A 21,546-nucleotide genomic window follows, 5' to 3' on the forward strand; every position below is an offset into this window, starting at 1 on the left:
TCCCCAAACCTCTGTTGTAAAAGGACACCCTCTTTTCCTGGGGTGGTATCATGCCCCTTCTGACCCTGACAACCTGCCCCTCTCAATTCTTCTGTTTCTGTCCGGTTCTCAGCTGCGGGAAGAACGGCGCCTGCATGATCAATCATTCTTAATGGCCCGGTACTTATGTTTTTCTTGTGTTTTTCATAAGGGCATCGCTATCAGCAATCTCCTGAACAGGAGAACTGGTTCAGCCTGTATTTTTCACTGGCGTGGCATCTTCCCTTCATATTCCAAAAAGCAGCTAAATTCTATCCTAGCTGGATTAACTCAGTTGGTAGAGCACCAGACTCTTAAATCTCTGGGTTTTGACCCCCATGTTGGGCAAAATATTCCTGCGGTCCCTTCCAACTTGACAATTCTATGGTTCTATGACCCTTTATTAAACTTAGATACAGTGGTATCTCGGGTTACATACACTTCAGGTTACATACGCTTCAGGTTACAGACTCCGCTAACCCGGAAATAGTGCTTCAGGTTAAGAACTTTGCTTCAGGATGAGAACAGAAATCGGTCTCCGGTGGCACGGCGGCAGCAGGAGGCCCCATTAGCTAAAGTGGTGCTTCAGGTTAAGAACAGTTTCAGGTTAAGTACAGACCTCCGGAACGAATTAAGTACTTAACCTGAGGTACCACTGTATATGGAGAGTCTACCTCCCCCCCCCCCAATTCATGACAATGCAAATGTATGAGAACTCAAACCATAGAGCGAGCACAGGGAAATAGCCAAGGGGGGACAGGGAGGGGTAGCAGCCCTCCCTAAATCAATAAAAAATACATAGACTAACTGAGGCTTTGTGTCCCCCCCCAACAAAAGGCCTGCCTTCCCCCAAAAAATCCTGGCTATGCCCATTCCCCTCCTGTCCAAAAAAGGGGGGGCATCAGGCTTATGTCGCCAATGAGCAAGACACAAAGAGGAAGAGTCTCAGCATGTCAGATGAATGGGCTTAGACTCTCCCTTCACACCTTTTGTCATCTAGTGGAAGCTCATACTTTGTGCAGGAATAAGCACATGTCCTGATGCCTTCCAGACATTGTGGGATACAAACCACATCAGCACCAACAAGCATGCCCATTCCATAGCCCATTCCTGAGCAACGGCCTCTGGTTAATGAAAGAGAAGCAGTCCACAATTGATTGGGCCTGCAGTAATATCCAAATGAGCCAAGAATCTTCCATGCTACACAGAGTTTGGATACCCGAAGAGCATTTGAGAAGGAGCTCTCTAAGGACCGATAGCCGCTTTTGCAATCTGCATGATCTTTCTGCTTTTGTCGTTCATAGGGATTTCGTCTTTGCATATTCCCAACAAGCAAAGACCAAATTAATTATGCATTTTCACAGATTGTGTATTTTCACCAGCTTTGGTTATTTGTATAGAAGGGTAGCAAACATAGTGTACTCCAGATGCAGCCATTGTTCCAGACTCTTGGCCAGACCGACTGAGCCTAATGGGACTTGGAATCCAACAACATTTGCATAGCACCATGCCAGACCCTCTAAGTGTCCCTGTTTTCCAAGGAAAGTCCCAGATTTACAGAAGCCGTCCCATTTTCTGATTTGATTCTGGAATGTCCTGCTTTTCCTCATGACATTCCTATTTTCATCAGAGAAATGTTGGAGAGTATGGTAGGCTGTCCCTGTTTTCATTGGAGCAATGTTGGAGGGTATGGAATTATGCAACCCCTGATCTGAGGAGATAAGTAACTACACAACCTTTAGAGGACATCTGAAAGCAGCCCTGGTATACAGATATTTTTAAATGTTTAATGTTTTTATATAAGTTGGAAGCCACCCAGAGTGACTGGGGCAACCCAGTCAGATGGGTGGGGTAGAAATAATAAAATTATTGTCATTATTATTCTGGGATAGGATGTCCCTATTTTCATCAGAGAAATGTTGGAGTATGACACGCCGACTACCCCTGCTGTATAATACACTACACAATAGCTGCCTGCAGCCTCTGTTTGTCAGAGAGCACTGCAAGGACTGTTAATATATTACTTGCAATGCTTAGCTTCCTAAGGGAAGAGAGGTATTTGGATGGACTTCATGTGAGTTCAATGAATCCATATACATACACAATGGAGATAAAGCAGGGTTAGCTAATCTGTTTTATTGGGCCAATAGTACAATTGTGCAGACTATTAAGTTTCAAAGTTCTTTGCAGGACCATAGTGGACAAAGCAAATATACTAAGAATTAAACTATTCTGATAGGCCCAGGGCAAAGACTCTTTTATGCATCTGTGCTCTGGTTTATTGATTTGGAATCATAAGGCACCAGGTCTGAGCCCGCGTGCAAAGTAAAATAGGATAATTTTGCTAATGCAGTGTGCTGGGGGTAGGGGCATCTTGACCAGGGCTCCTAGCAGTCAGACACCAAACGTTGTCTTCTGTGTCACCAGCACTGTCTTCTGACTGCAAGCCTTGCAGGCTGAATGTTGGCTTCAAGAGGCCATCTAGGTTTCAGTAGCTGCCTTCCTTAATGTCCAGTCAGTTGACACCATGGGATAGGAAGAGCTCAGTTGGGTTTGTTTCGTAGATACGGAATGGCCCAGCTTCCCAGCTCTCCTATGAAGCTCAGAGGGGTTTCCAAGCGAAACTCTCTATAGGCACTCAGTCTGAATGTGCAAAGGGGAAAGGCACAGGGTAAATCAACAACCTCAGATATGCAGATGACACAACCTTGATGGCAGAAAGTGAAGAGGAATTAAAGAACCTTTTAATGAGGGTGAAAGAGGAGAGCGCAAAATATGGTCTGAAGCTCAACATCAAAAAAACGAAGATCATGGCCACTGGGCCCATCACCTCCTGGCAAATAGAAGGGGAAGAAATGGAGGCAGTGAGAGATTTTACTTTCTTGGGCTCCATGATCAGTGCAGATGGTGACGCCTGCTCCTTGGGAGAAAGGCGATGGCAAACCTAGACAACATCTTAAAAAGCAGAGACATCACCTTGCCAACAAAGGTCCGTATAGTAAAAGCCATGGTTTTCCCAGTAGTGATGTATGGAAGTGAGAGCTGGACCATAAAGAAGGCTGATCGCCGAAGAATTGATGCTTTTGAATTATGGTGCTGGAGGAGACTCTTGAGAGTCCCATGGACTGCAAGAAGATCAAACCTCTCCATTCTGAAGGAAATCAGCCCTGAGCGCTCACTGGAAGGACAGATCGTGAAGCTGAGGCTGCAATACTTTGGCCACCTCATGAGAAGAGAAGACTCCCTGGAAAAGACCCTGATGTTGGGAAAGATGGAGGGCACAAGGAGAAGGGGACGACAGAGAATGAGATGGTTGGATGGTGTTCTTGAAGCTACCAGCATGAGTTTGATCAAACTGCGGGAGGCAGTGGAGGACAGAAGTGCCTGGCGTGCTCTGGTCCATGGGGTCACGAAGAGTCGGACACGACTAAACGACTAAACAACAAACTCTTCCCCTCAATGATGCTATGCACCAGGTACACCCCTGACCAATGCATAATCAACTTTAGAATGGAGCTGCTTCACCTGCACATTAGGGCTGGGCAATATATTGATATATCATCCCAAACAGGTTCAAAGTCCATATCATCACATCGTTTTCATAATTTCTGACCTGGCAATATATAGCGAATCATGATGTGTGTTAGGACTAGGTGATATATCGTCCCAAACTGGTTCAAAGTCCATATTTCATACTTTTTTACCCAGCCTATATTGCAAATTAGGGTGGGTAGGTGTTATGCCACAATGTTAAAAACCAGCGCTACTGCACACAGGGTTTCCTCACTGTTGAAGGTTCCCATTCCCATGTTGGAAACTCCATGTGCCAATTAGCATCACTGAGGGTGAAGGGCTGATGGTTCCCACTTGCCATTTCACATATTCAGCTGAATGCACAAAGAGTGCTTAAGAGCTAAGTGTATTATTAGTATTAGAATTAGAATTTGTAAACCGCCCTATACCCAGAGGTCTCAGGACGGTTCACAGAACGAAATCAAAATATAAAACCACAAAATACATAATCAAAATGAAAACAATAACACCCCAAGTGTATAGAATTGCAACTATACAGCGAAGCAGCATAAAGCAAATCAGAATGAAGCGAAGTTGTTTTAAGTCCTTCAACGTAAACCCAGCTGAGAGCAGCAGAACTTGAGGAATGTATTATCACAGAACAAGGAGACCCTGTCCCCTCCAGAGATGGCTCTCGTTTTACTGTCGTCAAATAACAATTTGTGAAGGAGGAGAATAACAATGTGACATCACAATCCGAAAGGCCGGATGGTGGAGAAGAATGAACATTTCCCCTGTCCATTGCAACCATAGCACAAAAAAAGTATTTTGGAGACTCATGCATGCTACGTGAAAGACCGTTATTATACTGTAGTTGCTCAATGTATGTAGGTGAAATAAATTTTATTGCAAGACAGGGACTAAAAATAAATAAATAAATGTAACAGGGATATGTAAGAGTATGTTCTGACACATTATAAGCCACATACAAGGAGAACAAGAAAAACGAGCCACAGGAAATTGCACATTAGGATATGCGTGACTCTGCAATGGATTCAGTGAAGTTACATAAGTGTTTTAAGGAACTTCAAGTGTTTAATGAGTCATTCACAAGCAACAGTATATTGACCTGCCAGCTGGATTTGGGTGCTGGTTCCTTTAAATGACTGGATTATATTTTTATTTTTACATTAATTCAATACCATTTTAATACTGTATGTTAATACACTATGGGAACCTCTTGAGTTACTCAGTAAGATGCCAGTTTTAGAAATAAAGAAATGAAATATTGTTGAAAAGTTGGCAATCCTCTTAACCCTTATTTTTGTTTGTTTTTTAAATAAAATATTTATTAAAGGTTTTAAACAATACAATAAACTTCACCTTCACACCCAATAAGAAAGCAAAACACCACTACAATCAATAAAAATGAAAAAAAAAAAAAAAAATCCAAGAAAGACAAGAAAAACATACAAAGCACACAAAAAAGTAAAAAAGAACATAAAATGGACATAAAAAAGGTTCAGTTTCTCAGATGTTATTTCCATAACCCTCTTTCTTGACTCCCTCACATCTCCCTTTTCTGTGTTCCCATTTACAAAATCTTATTCAGCAATACTTCGCCTTCTTTCAAAAACTTGTTTTATATTATATATTTCAGCTATTATGTCTCCAATTTTCCCCTTTTTATCAATTATTTAAGCTTGACATAATATTGTTCAAATTTTACCTTTGTTCTTGAGAACCAATTTCACATATTCTTTTCAAGTGTGTCACTAATACCACATTATCTTTATATCCTGCATCATTCTAACATTCATACAGTTTACAATACTTTTGCAAATAATCCTTAAATTTCTTCCAGTCCTCTTCCACTATCTCTTCTCCCAGGTCTCGGATTCTGCCAGTCATTTCTGCTAATTCCATGTAGTCTATCAGTTGCGTCTGCCATTCTTCCAAAGTAGGCAAATCTTCTGTCTTCCAATACTTTGCGATGAGTATTCTTGCTGCTGTTGTCGCATACATAAAGAAAGTTCTATCCTTCTTTGGCACCATTTGGCCGACAATGCCCAAAAGGAAAGCCTCTGGTTTCTTAGGGAAGGTATATTTAAATACCTTTTTTAGTTCATTATAGATCATTTCCCAGAAGGCCTTAACCCTTGGGCACGTCCACCAAAGGTGAAAGAATGTTCCTTCAGTCTCTTTGCATTTCCAACACTTATTGTCTGGCAAATGGTATATTTTTGCAAGCTTGACTGGGGTCCTCTTAACCCTTATTTTTGGATGTAAGAGCATTCCCAAATTCTTTAATCTGGAATAAAACAGACTAGGGACTCAGCTACATTACTAAAAAAAATATCCAGCGCTTTGAATGTGTTATGAACATAGAAAACCAGGTAGCATCAGAGAGCAAGGAATGTTTCTTTGCAATGTTACATAGCGTGTTGTTGTTTTTGTGTCATAACAATTTAATTTCTGATTTTTTTATAGTGTCCCCCCCCCCTGTGTGTAGATCCACCCTAGTATGGGATGAGGAGAAATTGCTGAAAAAAGCATATGTCAATGCTTCATTAATTCAGTGAACAAAGTCAGTTAACCTGATGATACAATAATGCAAATAGAGTACTGGGGATTCTGCTTCCTATTTGTCGCTTGCTGGCACAATCTCAAGATTAAAATGATTTGCCAGGTTTTACCCAAGATTAATACAATCACAGTGTCTAAGGCTGCAGTCCTATAGTCACCTTCCTGGGAGCACGTCTCATTCAATGGACATGTTGCGGAGCATAATTTTGTCATCGTTACTCACACTTTCACATGTTTTCAGCCATAAGTCCATTCCATTCTATCCCCACATTCGTCTGCAAATTTTTAAATTGCTTTAGCTTTTAAACACCTGCTGAAAACTTTTCTATTCCGCCAAGCTTATCCAGGCAATAAAGAATAAATCTCTCCACAATGGTTAATCAATGTCTGTTTTTAACTTTTTAATATGGTTTTACAATGTGGTTTAAAGTATTCTTGTCGTAAGACACTTTTTATGAAATAGTGGTCTATAAATATTTTAATAAATAAAAAATTAACAATAATTTGTATTTACTTATGTATCAAATATGACTTTCCAAACAAGTTTTAACATATTTCAGAATATATTTTATCCCAAAATAAGCATTTTAAAAGTTGTTTTCATAATGTTTTGGGCAAAGAACTATTGCAGTAGAAGTAACCCGCAACTTAAGCGCATTTAACTTGTGCACATTCAGCTTTACAGGCTTGCCAAAAAAAGGGACGAAAATCAAAAAGGAAAAAAGACTTTAGCAATCCCACCTGCCATTGAAACTAATGTGTTATGACAATGCCTGGTTTTGGCTTCAGGCACTATGCCCAGAACATAACCCCAGCATAAGTCGAGAGTCACCTGTATTCAGGGAAAGTCTGATGGAGAACTATTTTTCAGTTCATACATTAGCTGAGGAGGTTGGGGGCTGGGTCAGTTCAATTTGCAATATATGAATTCCTCAAGCATCCTCAAACTGGTGTGGAAGCTATGCAACCTGATGTTATTGAAGCAACTGAAGGTAATATAATCCAGGAAACAGTAGCATGATCAGATATGACATTCATCAAGGAGTGGAGTGGGGCTGGGTACCAGAAAATGCAACCTTGTGGATTCCTTAAGAAAAGACACAAGGGCCCGTATTTTGATTTCTGATAGGGCTCTTAAAAGCTTCCTGGTGCACAAGCAGTTAGTGAGTCAAGCTTTTTCTGGCATAGAGATGATTTTTTAAAAGGAGAAATTCACCTGTTTAAAAAGCGTTCGGTTCTGCAGCAGTTGTTAGAGAGGCAAAATGCAGGGGAGAAATGGACTTATAATGAAACCAGGCTAATGACACTTAACCTGAGAGCAACATCAATACACATGCTTCTGTTGACATTGTGTCATTCAAGCCAAGTTGGATGTGAGCACTGTCTACCAGTTTAGCTAAGTTCAAGGTGCTGGTGGTATACAAAGCCCTATACAGCTTTGGACAAGGATATCGAGAAGATCATCTTACGCCTTATATATCCAAGGGGTTACTCTACTCCGCAGGAGACGGTCTCCTGAAGATAGCATCTTATGAAAAGGTCCACTCTGTAGAATGGAGAAACTGAGCTTACATTTTGGAACATCTTCCCATGACATACCATGTTTTTAAATGCCTGTTTGTGGGTTTCGGTAAAGGGTTTTTGTTTTGTTTTTTGATAAAGGTTTTTTAAATCAACAGTTAACAAATGAATATCCAAAGATGAAAAACTGCAAAATAGGCATGAGTTGCATGTGAGTTAAAATAACAAACTCCAAGTGAAGACTATTGGTGTTATCAAGATCATCAAGTATAGCTTCAGATTTGCCATGAGGGTTATATGTCACAAAAGAATGCCCAATTGTATAAAAAGTGTTTTATTGAAATCTCAAATAATGTGTGATTTTCTCTGTTATGGCTACATTCCAAATTGAGTGTTATCAAGCATCCAGAGCAGTGCAAGATTTTGGGCTGTTTTCCACTGAGTCACAATTACTATTTGTGCTGCCAACATCATATATATTCTTTTGACAATGTATCTGCATTGGCATCATCCGAAATATTCAGTAACATTAATTTTGGACAACAAGCAAGTTTCTTTAGTAATACTTCCCAACTTTGTCCAAATTAAAATTCCAAAAATCCCTATTTTCTTCTGAGAAATGTTGGAGGGTTTGGAGTTATCCCACCTCCATGCCATCTGAAGGCAGCCCTTTATGGGGAGGTTGCTTTAAATGTTTTATTGTATTATTAGTTATGTTGGGAGCTGCCCAGAGTGGCTGGGGCAACTGGCGGGTACGTCCTCATGCTTATACAGTATTGTGGAAGTGCTTTGAGGTGTTTCACCGGAAGCAATCCAGAAATGGAACTAGGCTTCCCACATGTCAGGCAATTCCTGGTTTTCATGTGGAAGTTGAAAATCACAATCTTGGCGGGAGGTTTGGGTTTGTACCCAATTTTGGTGGTGCTTTCCTTAAAAAAACAACAAAAACAGCTCATCAACTTTGTTGGCACCCTTCAAAAAGGAAACGTTGCAGGTGTCTGGAACTTTACGGCAACCCTAAACGGAACGAAATAAGCAGCTAGGGTTGCTGTATTTCAAAAAGATAAAACCAGGACACCCCAAAAGTTGTTGAGGGGTTTTTTTTTCTTTTTGGGAAGCCCCCCAACATGGTTGAGTTGTGGTGTGTGTGTTTTTCTGGAAACCCCCAAAACGGTTGTGCTTTAGTTTCTTTCTGGGAAACCCCCGAAAGCTTTCGAGGTTTATTTATTTATTTATTTTTAGGCCCACCCCCCCAAGAACTTGTTGGGCATTTTTCTTTTCTTTTCCCCTCAAAAGCGCCATCCCACTCCTCAAAAAAAGGCGGGAAAATCCGAACGAAGGCCCTTCCCCTCACGAGGCCTTTGCCCAACCAACGGGGACAGCTCGCCCCCCCCCCAAAAAACCCGCCGCCTTCTGGAATGTTCTCGTGCGGTGAATACCCGACATGCCCCGCGCTGCCGCGCTCTTCCCGGGCACGTTTTTGGGCCACCGGCTCCCTCTCAGAGGAGCTCGTCGGGCCGGTTTCCTTTCTTCTTCTTCCTCTTCCTCCTCCTCCTCTTTCCCTCCAGGACTCGCTCTGCGGGTTGAGAATGGGACGGGCCTTCGGCGGGGCTTTCCCTCCATTTCTCCTTCTCAGTCGCGAACGGAGACCGGTCGAAACTCGCTCAGGTTAGCGAGGCTGAGGCGCGCGCGGGGCGGGGGGGGGGCGGGGCTGCGAAACTTCTCCTCCTCCTCCTCTCTCTCTTTCTCTCCTTCTTTCTTTTCTTCCTCGGAGGATGCGGAGCGTCGCGAGGTGACAGGAAGCAGGGAGGAGGGGGAAGGGGGCGAAAGTTTCTAGCCCCCGCCAGGAGTGGGTTGGCCGTGAGGGGGAAAGGGGGGAACGGGAGTTCGGCTTCCCCTTTCCGAATGGTGCTCCTCCTCATGACTGACCTCCAGCACGACGGGGCGGCCGCCGCTAAAAAGGAAAAAGCTGCCTTGACCCAGTAAGTAGCTTTTCCTCCTCACCACCACGTAGCTGCAGCCACCTGTTCCCCTCGCCAGGCTGGCCATCTTTTCCCACAGGACGCTTCGGACGGCCGATCAAAATAAGTCTCTCCAAGTTGGACCCCTGGGGGGGAAAAGGGGGACATGGGGCGGGGGGGGGGAGGACACATGGCCACCCTGTCACAAGGGGATGTGCGCTTTCTTTTTGGGGGGTGGGAGAGAGATAAACCTTGGGGGGGGGGACTTTATGAAAAAGTTATTTTTTTAAAAAAACAACAAACCATGTGCAAATACTTTGCCATTAGCAATAGCTTGGATGAATCATGGTCCACCATTAAACACACACACAGCCCCTGCATGGTGGTGTATGTTAGGTAGCTCTCTCTTTTTTTTGCGATTTTGCAACAACTTTGTGCAAAACTTAACTAAAAAGAGCTCAACAACTCTGCCCCCCCAAAAAAGGAAACAGGTCAATGACTCTGGGCAAAACTAAGAAAAGCCCCCCCCCCCCCGAAAGCTCAACAATTTGCCAACTTTTCTGTCCGGATTTTCACTGTTTGAAATATGGTCAACCTCTCTATGTTTATCCTTTAATTCTGTGTATTTTAACACTCCATATATGTGTGAGTATATATATGTATATGCGTGTGTGTGTGTGTGTGTGTATATATATATATATATATGTGTGTGTGTGCGCGCACACTTCTATGGATATGTGTGTGTGTGTGTGTGTGTGTGTGTGTGTATAGGTGTGTGCACACACTTCTATGTGTGTGTACACACACACATATATACATAAACACACACACAAACACATATATATCCTGGGTTATTGGCCTTAATGCCTCTCTACTGTTGCTGATATTTCAAATGCTGCTCACATTTTTGTGCAATTCTAATGGCTCTTCAGATGTTCTGCAAAAGCATTCCAATCCTCAGACAAGTTTTCTGCGGACTACTCTGCCTCTTGTCTGACTTGACGTTTGTGTTCTTTGTACAGAAGTAACTTCTCAGAACTAAGCCACAGCGCTCTCATGGTGGCTTTGCCAGTGTTTGTGGTAATTGGTTGTCGTGGCAATTTTTGTTCATGTTTATATTTAACTTGTTTGGGGGCCACAGCCCTGTCTGGATATTTGTGTAGTTCAAAAGGTTGCCCAAATTGGTTAGTACAGAGTGGTTTTGATTTGTCACAGCAATGAAATGGGATGAAATGGGAAAGAGGCTGCAACAAGATGGTTTAGGTCAGGGGTCTGCAACCTTTAAGACAAAAAGAGCCACTTGGACCCGTTTCTGAAGAAAAACAACAACCTGGGAGCCGCAAAACCATTGTGACATTTAAAGCATGTGCGCCGCTGCCCTCTGATCTGACAGCGGGCGGGAAGGTGACGTTGGGACGGTGCGTGACTAACACACGCACCGCCCCCATGCGACGTCACAGCCAGTACAGCGCCCGCCACAGTGGGGAGTGCCGGGGCACACAATGCGCCTCCTCCCCTCGCTAGTATCCGCCCCGGAGCCGCGGCAAAGGTGTAAAAGAGCCACATGCGGCTCCGGAGCCGCAGGTTGCAGACCCCTGGTTTAGGTGGTTTGATGACTGTAACAGTGGTGCTCCAAGCTTGTAGTGGGATGGCGTGTAAAAGTCCATTATGCTAAGTTTGGTTCAGTCTGTTGCCACATGTTACGTACATAAATCAGTAACTTTTCACTGGATAGTTCTTCATTGCAAATTGGCTCCATCATAAGCACTGTACATATTTACCAGGTGATAAGCATTCAGACTGTGGCTTGATTTATGATCCATCTCACACGTTTGCCAGTTGCCACTTAACACTTAGTAATAAATAGACACAAGCGTGCTGTTCCTTTGGTCTGTTTCTCACATAGAGAACTGAGGCTTGGATTGGGTTGGGTGGCATCGTAGGGATTTGTTTTATATTCGGGCATATAGGTGAACACAGCGTAAGAAAGCTAAACTATACAAAGCTCTGGGTTAGGTAGGTAGTATGGCAGCTTGAATTGATGCAACAGGATGCCTCGTTTATTTGGACACTGATTTAAAACTGTGACAGCAAAGGAAATACGTGTGTAGACATGTCCTAGATAGTTGACGTTCATGTCAATGGCTCATTCAGCTATAATTAAGTTATGAATTAAATCTTGCATTCTCTGTAGGATTTCTACCCAGTTGTAAGATGTAATTTTCTATGTAATCATCAACAGAGCTTAATTTGAGATATGGCACTGGCTGGGATTCAGGATTGTCTGGAATCTGCCTTCGTTGCTACTCCTCTACTTGGCATGTTCAGTAGAGGCATTTGATAAATTCGCCGTTTCCTGGCTAAGTTCTGCCATTAAAAACAGCTTAACAGTTTCTACATTTAATTTTGTTTAAAAAGACACACACAGTTTCTATACTGTATGTGTTCTCTTGTTTTAGATAGCCCCAAACACATTGTCTGGCAGCAGAGGCTTGTATCTAGAAGAGGCAAATAAAATAGACTTGCACACTTCCATTCCATTTTCCAGGCAACCCAAGGAAAAGTCTCTTTGGTACAACTCATGGTTGGCACCTTAGTCTGCAAGGCTTAGGTCAAACACTTGTCTGGCAACCTTCAGGATAGGATTTAAGGGACTGGTAGAAACCTGCCTTGAGAGAGCCTTTGAGTATTGCTTGTGATGTTGTGGTGGGCATCCTGCAAGAGTGCTAAAGAGTAATTCAGGGGGAGAGACCAGCTACTGATGCAGGGACAATGGGGCAAAACACCCCCAGTGCTGTTTGCAGCAGGATCTTGGATTGTGTTTTCCAAAGAACTACCGTGTGTTATTTCTTTTAATGGAGGTAGTTCAAATTAATAGGTCAGTTTTTGTATCCTGTACACACACACACACACACAAATTGAAATGGTGAAATAGTCAATATAATTGATTATTGGGGGGGCTCCACCCATCATTCAGCCCGAACACTGAGGTCCGCCTCCAAAGGTCTTCTGGCAGTTTCCTCACCGCAAGAAGTGAAGTTATAGGGAACTAGGCAGAGGACCTTCTCGGCAGTGGCACCCACCTTGTGTAATGCCCTCCCATCAGATGTCAAAGAGATAAAGAACTACACAACTTTTAGAAGACATCTGAAGGCAGCCCTGTAATGTTTAATGTTTTATTATGTTTTTATAGTATGCAGGAAGCAGCCCAGAGTGGCCGGGGAAACAAAGACAGATGGGTGGGGTATTCCATTATTATTATTATTATTATTATTATTATTATTATTATTATTATATTCAGTTGATGGGCTTAGTAGTGCCAGTGTATTAAGATTCTAATACTCGCAGCACAAATATATCTCATCAAGCACTAGATGGGAGCCACTGAGATAGATTTCGGAGACACGAAATTTAAAGAGCTGGTGTGTAGAAGAAGGTGCACAAATGCATGCACAGATGGAAACAGTAGCTCACATATGCATGAATGCCCTATGTGAACACAGGCTATAAGCAGTCTATTAAGGAGCAACCACAAAATGTAAGAGGGCCCATCCATCTCTAGCTCCCCTGTAATTCAAGCCCTGAACATTAGTGGATCTTGATAGGCAGCCAGAATAAGTGAAGCAGTGTAGATCTGGAGACCAATTGCCCTTCTTACAAAGGGAGACATGGTAGAAAGATCCTTGCAGGGCGGGGAGATATAGGGTCCTTGGATGTAGATGGGGCCAAATGGTGCATCCCTATACCTTTCTAGACATCAAGTGGGGCATCAGCACTTCCAGGTTTTCTAAGAAGATAACTTCAAAATGGAGTTTGGTAGAGGATCACATCTGTCAATTTCTGTCCCCTGTTTACTCTGTTATTTAAGCATGCACTAGATTAGTGGTGATGGTGAAAGAGCCAGAAGGTTCATAGCTTACTGCTCTGCCTTTTATCTTCTTTTATCTAGCTCTTGTCATTTCCTCCTCTATCCGGATAAAACCTGTCATGTAGAAGACTTCCACTTGTCTGAAAAAAGCTCTTAAAGAGTATGAATGCCTAACATATTTGTCTCAAGAAATTTAACCGTGTAAAAAAACCTGTCACTTGAAGGTCAGTTTCTCTCTGCGAATGTGAAGAACTTCAAAGCTTCTTGTAAATTTAGTGGCTTGCCCTGCTGCTGTTGTTGTTGTAACGTATGGTCAATCATGTTAGGCTTCCACCTCTGTGTCCAGTCCAGATGAGGTTACAGCCTCAGGTGGAGAGAGGTAGGCGTTTAAACTCTAAATACAGCAAATCATGCCTCACACTAGAGATCACCAGTTTAATTCCAGGTGTCATCTAAAGTGGCAGGTGTTTACTTGCAGGCTGTGTTCCTCCTATATTTTTCCTGGCAGGTTGTGTGGAGAACTACATACACAACTAAGCTTTTATGTCGCCTTGGAGCAAATAATAATAATATTAAACATGCTGCTGTCAATTTGTAGTTTGATCAGCGCTTGGCACATTCTGTAGTGATGGCCTACTTAGGCTGCAATCCTAGGCACAGTTAGCTGAGAGTAGCAATGGAAGGATCTGTCAATTTCAGTTTATCGTTTTTTGAACCTTAAATTCAGTTCTGTACATTTCTGCAGCAATTTGCGAACTTTCTTTTTTAAACTCCTCATGCAAATTCTTCAGGTTTTTAGTATGAATTTATCCTAAATAAACACATTTATTGTATTCAGTTTTGACTAATGTACACATTTTTGCCTCCAATTTCTCCAAATATATGTTATTTTATTTTTATTTTTTTATAAAAATTTTATTGGTTTTACAAAAGTTTTTATAACAAACAAACATAAAAGAAAAACAGACAAACAAACAAATATAATTTCATAATGTCCTTTCATAAACTTCTTTCCTCGGACTTCCCCATACCTCCCCTTTCTGCATCCTCGTGTCCAAATTTTATAGCAACTTATAAATGTTTTTTCCCGTCCTAATTCATCATAGTCCTTTCTTAATCTAATCTTATATTACTGCAACCCTTTCTCTCTATAAAATCTCGACATTCTAAGCTTCATCAAGTTTATAATAGTCCTTAAGATAAATCTTAAATTTCTTCCAGTCTTCTTCCGCAGTCTCCTTTCCCTGGTCACGAATTCTGCTCGTCATTTCCGCCAATGTCATATAGTCAATCACTTTCATCTGCCATTCTTCCAAGGTGGGTAAATCTTGTGTCTTCCAATACTTTGCAATCAGTATTCTTGCTGCTGTTGTTGCATACATGAAAAAAGTTCTATCCTTTTTTGGCACCAATTGGCCGACAATGCCCAAGAGAAAGGCCTCTGGTTTCTTAAGGAAGGTATATTTAAATACCTTTTTCATTTCATTATATATCATCTCCCAGAAAACCTTAATCTTCGGGCATGTCCACCAAAGATGATAAAAAGTGCCTTCAGTTTCCTTACATTTCCAACATTTGTTATCAGGCAAATGGTAAATTTTTGCTAGCTTAACTGGGGTCATGTACCACCTATAGACCATTTTCATCACATTTTCCTTTAAAGCACTACATGCCGTAAATTTAATACCGGTGTTCCACAACCTTTCCCAGTCAGCAGACATAATATTATGACCAATGTCCTGTGCCCACTTAATCATAACTGATTTGACTGTTTCGTCTTGTGTATTCCATTTCAACAGCAAGTTATACATTCTTGACAAATTCTTAGTATTGGGTTCTAACAATTCTGTCTCAAGTTTTGATTTTTCCACCTGGAAGCCAATTTTCCTGTCTTGTTTAAAAACCTCCATTATTTGATAATAGTGGAGCCAATCTTGTACTTTGGGTTTTAGTTTTTCATGGCTCTTTAGTTTCAGTTTCTCTCCATCCTGTTCTAAAATCTCACAATACTTTGGCCATCCGACCTCCATATTGACTTTCTTGTGGGCCTTAGCCTCTAAGGGTGACAACCATCTAGGGGTTTTGTTTTCCATCAGATCTTTATATCTCATCCAAACATTAAACAACGCTTTCCTTACAATATGATTTTTAAAGGCACTATGCACTTTGATTTTGTCATACCATAGATATGCATGCCAGCCAAATGCATTATTGAAACCTTCTAAGTCCAAGATATCTGTATTCTCGAGGAGCATCCACTCTTTCAGCCAGCAGAATGCTGCTGCTTCATAATACAATTTTAAGTCCGGCAGGGCAAATCCCCCTCTTTCTTTTGCATCTGTTAATATTTTATATTTTATTCTGGGCTTTTTGCCCTGCCAGACAAATTTCGCAATGTCTTTCTGCCACCTCTTGAAACAGTCCATCTTGTCAATAATCTGCAAAGTTTGAAATAAAAATAACATTCTAGGCAATACATTCATCTTAATCACTGCAATTCGGCCTAACATTGACAATCTCAAATTTGACCATATTTCTAGATCTTTTTTAATTTCAAATATATGTTATTTTAACTAATATATTCATTTCTGTGCACAATTTCTCCTAATATTGCATGGGGGGAATGGAGAACTGGATTGCAAAATTTAGATAAGTGCAAATTTTGAAAGATGGCTATGTTTTAGTTCTTGTATTGCTTTGGAAAGTGGGAATTCGATAAATTCAGCTTTAAACGTGAACTGATTTGAATTTCTCCCTGATCCCTAACTTTGAGGAAATCCTACTGAATTCAGTGAGGCTTAACTTCTAAGTAGGTGTACACAGGATTGTACTGTTAGACAACATGTACATGAGTAGCCAACTTGATGCCACCCACGTGCTATTGGACTCCAGCTCTCTCTTTTTTAAAAAAATGATATTTATTAAAGTTTCAACATATTACAAAAATAAGAGAAAAGAGAAAGAAAAGAAAAAAAGGACATACAAAATAAAAACGATTAAAAACAGATCAGTCTTTCCATATCTTTCATTTGCTTGTTTCCCTGACCTCCTCACACCTCCCTTTTTTGTATTCCATTTCAATTAGTTAATTCAGCAAATCCTTTCCCTCTTTGATTTTATCTTAATCTTTTATCTTAATGTATTATAACTTTAGATTATCACCTGTTAACCATCCATTTTTACATATTCCTTTATAACATTGCTGCTAAAAACCACTTAACTTCAATCCAACATCATTCTAACACTCATTAATTTTACAGTATTTCTGTAGATAGTCTTTAAATTTCTTCCAATCTTCTTCCACCGACTCTTCTCCCTGGTCTCGGATTCTGCCGGTCATTTCCGCCAATTCCATATAGTCCATCACCTTCATCTGCCATTCTTCCAGAGTGGGTAAATCTTGTGTCTTCCAATACTTTGCAATAAGTATTCTTGCTGCTGTTGTGGCATACATAAAGAAAGTTCTGTCCTTCTTTGACACCAGTTGGCCAACCATGCCCAGGAGAAAGGCCCCTGGTTTCTTCAGAAAGGTATATTTAAATACCTTTTTCATTTCATTATATATCATTTCCCAGAAAGCCTTAATCCTTGGGCACGTCCACCAAAGGTGAAAGAATGTACCTTCAGTTTCTTTACATTTCCAACATTTATTAGCGGGCAAATGATAGATTTTTGCAAGCTTGACTGGTGTCATGTACCACCTGTATATCATTTTCATAATATTCTCTCTTAAGGCATTACATGCCGTGAACTTCATACCTGTGGTCCATAACTGTTCCCAGTCAGCCATCATTATATTATGTCCTACATCTTGTGCCCATTTAATCATAGCAGATTTCACCGTTTCATCCTGAGTATTCCATTTCAACAGCAAGTTATACATCTTTGACAAAATCTTAGTTTTGGGATCTAACAGTTCTGTTTCCAATTTTGATTTTTCCACCTGGAAGCCAATTTTCTTGTCCAAATTATATGCCTCCATTATTTGATAATAATGAAGCCAATCTCACACTTTATTTTTTAGCTTTTCAAAACTCTGCAATTTCAATTTGTCTCCCTCTTGTTCCAAAATTATTGGACTCTCTCATCAGCTCTCATCCAAATTATTGGACTCTCTCATCAGCTCTCATCAGCCCCAGAAAACATGGTGAATGATCAGGGGTGGCAATCCAGCAGCAAATGGAGGGAACCACATTGACTACACCTGCTCTAAGGAACTGAAAAATACTTGATAAAAATTGAAAGTAAATTTTCCAAACTGAACAGAGGGCAAAATTAGCAGGCAAATTATATCTAATGTGAAATATCCAGTGTAAGTAGTCTACATTGTCTCTTAACACCTTTTAACTTGTCATACTTGCAGTCAAGAATCATTGTGCCCTAGATGTGAAAGTAACTGAATGCATCCCCATAATCAGAGGTTTGTGCTCAGGCTGTTTACTTATTTTTATTGTGCAAATTTCTAGGCTAATCTAGATCAGAGTTAGGGAACCTGTGGCACACCAGACATAGTTGAATCACAACTCCCATCATCCCTGGCCATTAAACATGCTGTCTGTGATTGATGCAAACTGTGGTCCTGCAATATTTTAAGGATCACGAGGTTATGGGCAGAACAACAGAATGTTTGGGTGCGCTTTTTTAATAACAAGAATACAAAGCTGAAAATGAATGAACTACAGCTAAAATGTTATGTTCATTTTTCACATGGTCTGGTCCTTCCCCTGCCCACCTCCCTAATATTCTTAAGAGGGTCTCTTCTCCAGTCTTTGGAAAGTAGCTGGAGGTGGGGAAGCAGAAAAGGGTCCTCTTTTCCTCCCACTCTGCAGTTTTAATCTGAAATCTTAGGCGCAGTTCTTCGCCCAAAGCTCAAAACTGCTCGCACTAGTGAAATTCCCTGTTGCAAAATGCGCCTAGAACAATAGGAGTTTTGAATATTCATCTAAATTTAGGGGCACCACTTACAGGGCACATGAAAAGGCCACAGACAGTCCTTTGCTGAATATTTGTCACTATAGAAGACACTCTTACTGAAATAAGTTAATAATATATTTGGTATTTGAGCTAGTCCTCTTTCCAATATAGAAACTAAACCACTACCACCCAAAAAGACCAGGACAGAAACATCACAATTAATTTGGCATATAAATCAAACAAAACTCCCCATGTTCATGTTATTATGTATCAGGTTCTATTAATATACATGGAAATTTAACAAGTAACATACGAAGTCACTGGGTCAAGGATTTTAAAAGTTGATAGTGAAAAAGACAGAAGTTGGGGAAGGGAAACAACAACAGGGAGAGGAAGACATGAGAGTAGCTAGGATACATATTTGCATCTCAAATATTTCCACAAACCTAGTAGCGTGTAGATTGGTTTATGCACAAATGATCTTAAGAGTGCTTGCCAACCTCTTCCCTCCGCCCCGTGTGTCCAGCAACATTTGAAGCAGGAAAATTCTGCTGTTTATGCAGTCTGCTACCCTACTAACAGTGTTTTGAATCAGGCTCTGTTCTTGTCATATGAGCAAAAGTAAACAACTGTGAAAAAACAACCCCACCACAGAAATTCCATTTATAAAGTCAAACAACAGCAAGTGGAAACTCAGCTCATGGGGTTCCACACATAAGGGTCCTTGTTAGAATTTCTTTAAACCATTCACTCTAATTCTGTTAAATCACTTGACTGCACTGCTATATCAATGTTTACTGTTAATATTCCATAATATTCTATATTCTATCCATCTATAGTGATACATTGACTATATTAAATAATTGCTATGTTTAAAATAATCAGGTCATATGAGCATTGTATTTTATTTGGAGCTCCAACATCTGCCTGCATGATTGGATCTGATGCATGTGCTCATTTTGGTCTGCCGTTCTTGCTAGAACAGTCAGCAGGTACGGGGAACCTGGGGTCTTCCCAGTGGTTCTGGACTCCGACTTCCATCAGCCCTAGTCAGCATGGACAATGACAAGGAATTGTGAGAACATCTGGAGGGCCACAGATTACACATCCCTGGAGTAGGACAGCTTAGCATTCAGGTCACAGGAGCTGGTGTGAGAGCACTGCAGTGAATATCAGAGCTTTATTCTGCTGCATTTCCTGCAGATCATGGGAACACATTAGTCAGCTGAGCAGATGGGATTCCATTGACCCATTACTCACAGGCACACTTCTTAGCTTTTGCTAATTATATGTTAAGAGGCTCACTTCATTGTTTCGAGACAGAAAAGTTGTTTTAGTGTCTGTCTGGTGTGGTTTTACACAGAAACCAGTACAGTTGTACCTCAGTTTACGAACTTAATCCATTCCGGAAGTCCGTTCTTAAACTGAAACTGTTCTTAAACCGAGGCGCGCTTTCCCTAAAGAGGCCTCCCGCCACTGGTGCCCTTCTACTGTTCGGATTCCATTCTTAGACCGAGGTAAGGTTTGCAAACCAGGACACTACTTCCAGTTTTGCGGAGTTCATAAACCAAATCATTCGTAAACAGGACTGTTCTTAAACCAAGGTGCCACTGCATCTTGTTTGTTGCAGTTATATCCCACATTTTTCTCCAAGGAGGTCAAGGTGGCATACAGAGTTCACCCCTCCTTATTTAATTCCCACAGCAACCCTGTGAGGTGGGTTACGCTGACCTTTGGCTAGTGACTAGCCAAAGGTCACCCAAGTGAGCCTCACATCCAAGTGAGGATTTGAACCCTGATCTCCAAGGTCCTAGACAGACTCTATAACTGCTATGCCACACTGGCTCTGACATTTTTTGGTGAGTCTCTGGTTTCAAAAATTTTGTTGAGGTGTTGTTTTTGTTTGTATTTGCATATATCACTCAAGCAGATTGCCTACTGCCTTGATCCATTCAGTCTGGAGAATCCCAACAAACATGAACTATTACACTGCAATCCTAAACATAATGGAACTTACTTCTGAATAAACACACACAGGATTGCACTGTTAGTTTGATTTGTGTTCTTTTAAATGAGTTGTTTATTTATATCTGCATTTGGATGCACGTATAGCCCTAGTCATGCATTTACTTATATGTAGGACTTTTGTGTGCAGCAGGTGGTGTGGAGTTGTGATTATAGCCTTGCACATGCATTGTAACACTGTTGCTTCTCCTCACTTTTGCATGCCGAGTGTAAAGGTCTGAACGGAATCTTTTATGAAAGCAACTGTTTGCCTAGAGGGCATCCATGGAAGCAGCTGGGTATGTCACTCAGCTGGAGTCCCTATTCCCAAGCAGATGCTTGTGCAAAGGTTTTCAGATCTCCATGCTCAACATGCAAAGGTTGCAAGTGGGGCCAGGAGTACACATGAGTAAATGCATGAATAGTGCCTTCCCAGGTCAAGAATTAAGAGGTACTCCTGCTGCTTAATTGCTATGTGTCTATAATGTAGTTAATGCGCTGTGCATCTAATGAGCAGCTGCCCACTTAATTCCTGAAACCACCTCCACAAAACCAATCTCAAATTGTTATGTGTTTCCTTCAGGTTGTTTCATCTTCTCCTTTCCTACAGAGAGAGGGCATGCTAAATTGTTGTGCATGTTTCAAAGGATCGGCTTGTATAATGGATACTGAATTTGGCTCTGACATTGTCACACAAATAAAAGGGTCACTTCCTGTATTCCATCTTGCAAACAAACAAATTCTTGTTCATCTACAGTACCAGATGAGTTACAGAGGAGAAACAAAAATAAATTTCAGTAGAAATTTGAACATGTATACTACAGAGACCAATGTAACAGTCCAGCAGCATAAACAAAAATATCACTGACAGTTGGGGTTCCCATTCCCATTTTGAAAGCCCTATATGCAAGTAAGACAGCTCCCTGAAGACTAATACTGATCACGTATTGGTTGGGGAATGAGCCCAGCTGATACAGCAACATCAAAGGGGTGGGACTCCATGCATAAATTCCTACTGGCCCCTTTGCACTTTTCAGTCTGAATGCCTGAAAAGGGATATAGTCAGACCTGTTGTGAGCCATGGTATAATACCAGAACTGTGGAAAATCTAATTTAAGAATCACAAGAGAAACGTTTCTTTCAAGATTTGTAATATTGAAT

The 21,546-nt window shown here is 41.1% G+C and overlaps 1 protein-coding gene across 5 annotated transcripts in view; it reads left to right on the forward strand.

Moving 5' to 3' along the window:
• The window catches only part of GRAMD2B (GRAM domain containing 2B), a 57,202-nt gene that overhangs the window by 14,384 nt on the left and 21,272 nt on the right, over positions 1 to 21,546 (forward strand). The window contains exon 1 of one of the 5 annotated variants that reach the window (XM_082191605.1): positions 9,030 to 9,306. The exons of 1 other annotated variant lie outside the window; for it this stretch is intronic. In XM_082191605.1, coding sequence (XP_082047731.1) covers positions 9,083 to 9,306 — 224 coding nt within the window. In that variant the 5' untranslated portion in view covers positions 9,030 to 9,082. Of the gene's footprint in view, positions 1 to 9,029; positions 9,307 to 9,356; positions 9,621 to 17,852; positions 17,888 to 21,546 lie in introns of those variants that run through there. 3 more of the 5 variants (XM_082191603.1, XM_082191606.1, XM_082191607.1) reach the window with 3 other exon arrangements.

Source organism: Podarcis vaucheri (genome assembly GCF_965113315.1).
Source record: "Podarcis vaucheri genome assembly, chromosome: 11".
NCBI lineage: Eukaryota > Metazoa > Chordata > Lepidosauria > Squamata > Lacertidae > Podarcis > Podarcis vaucheri.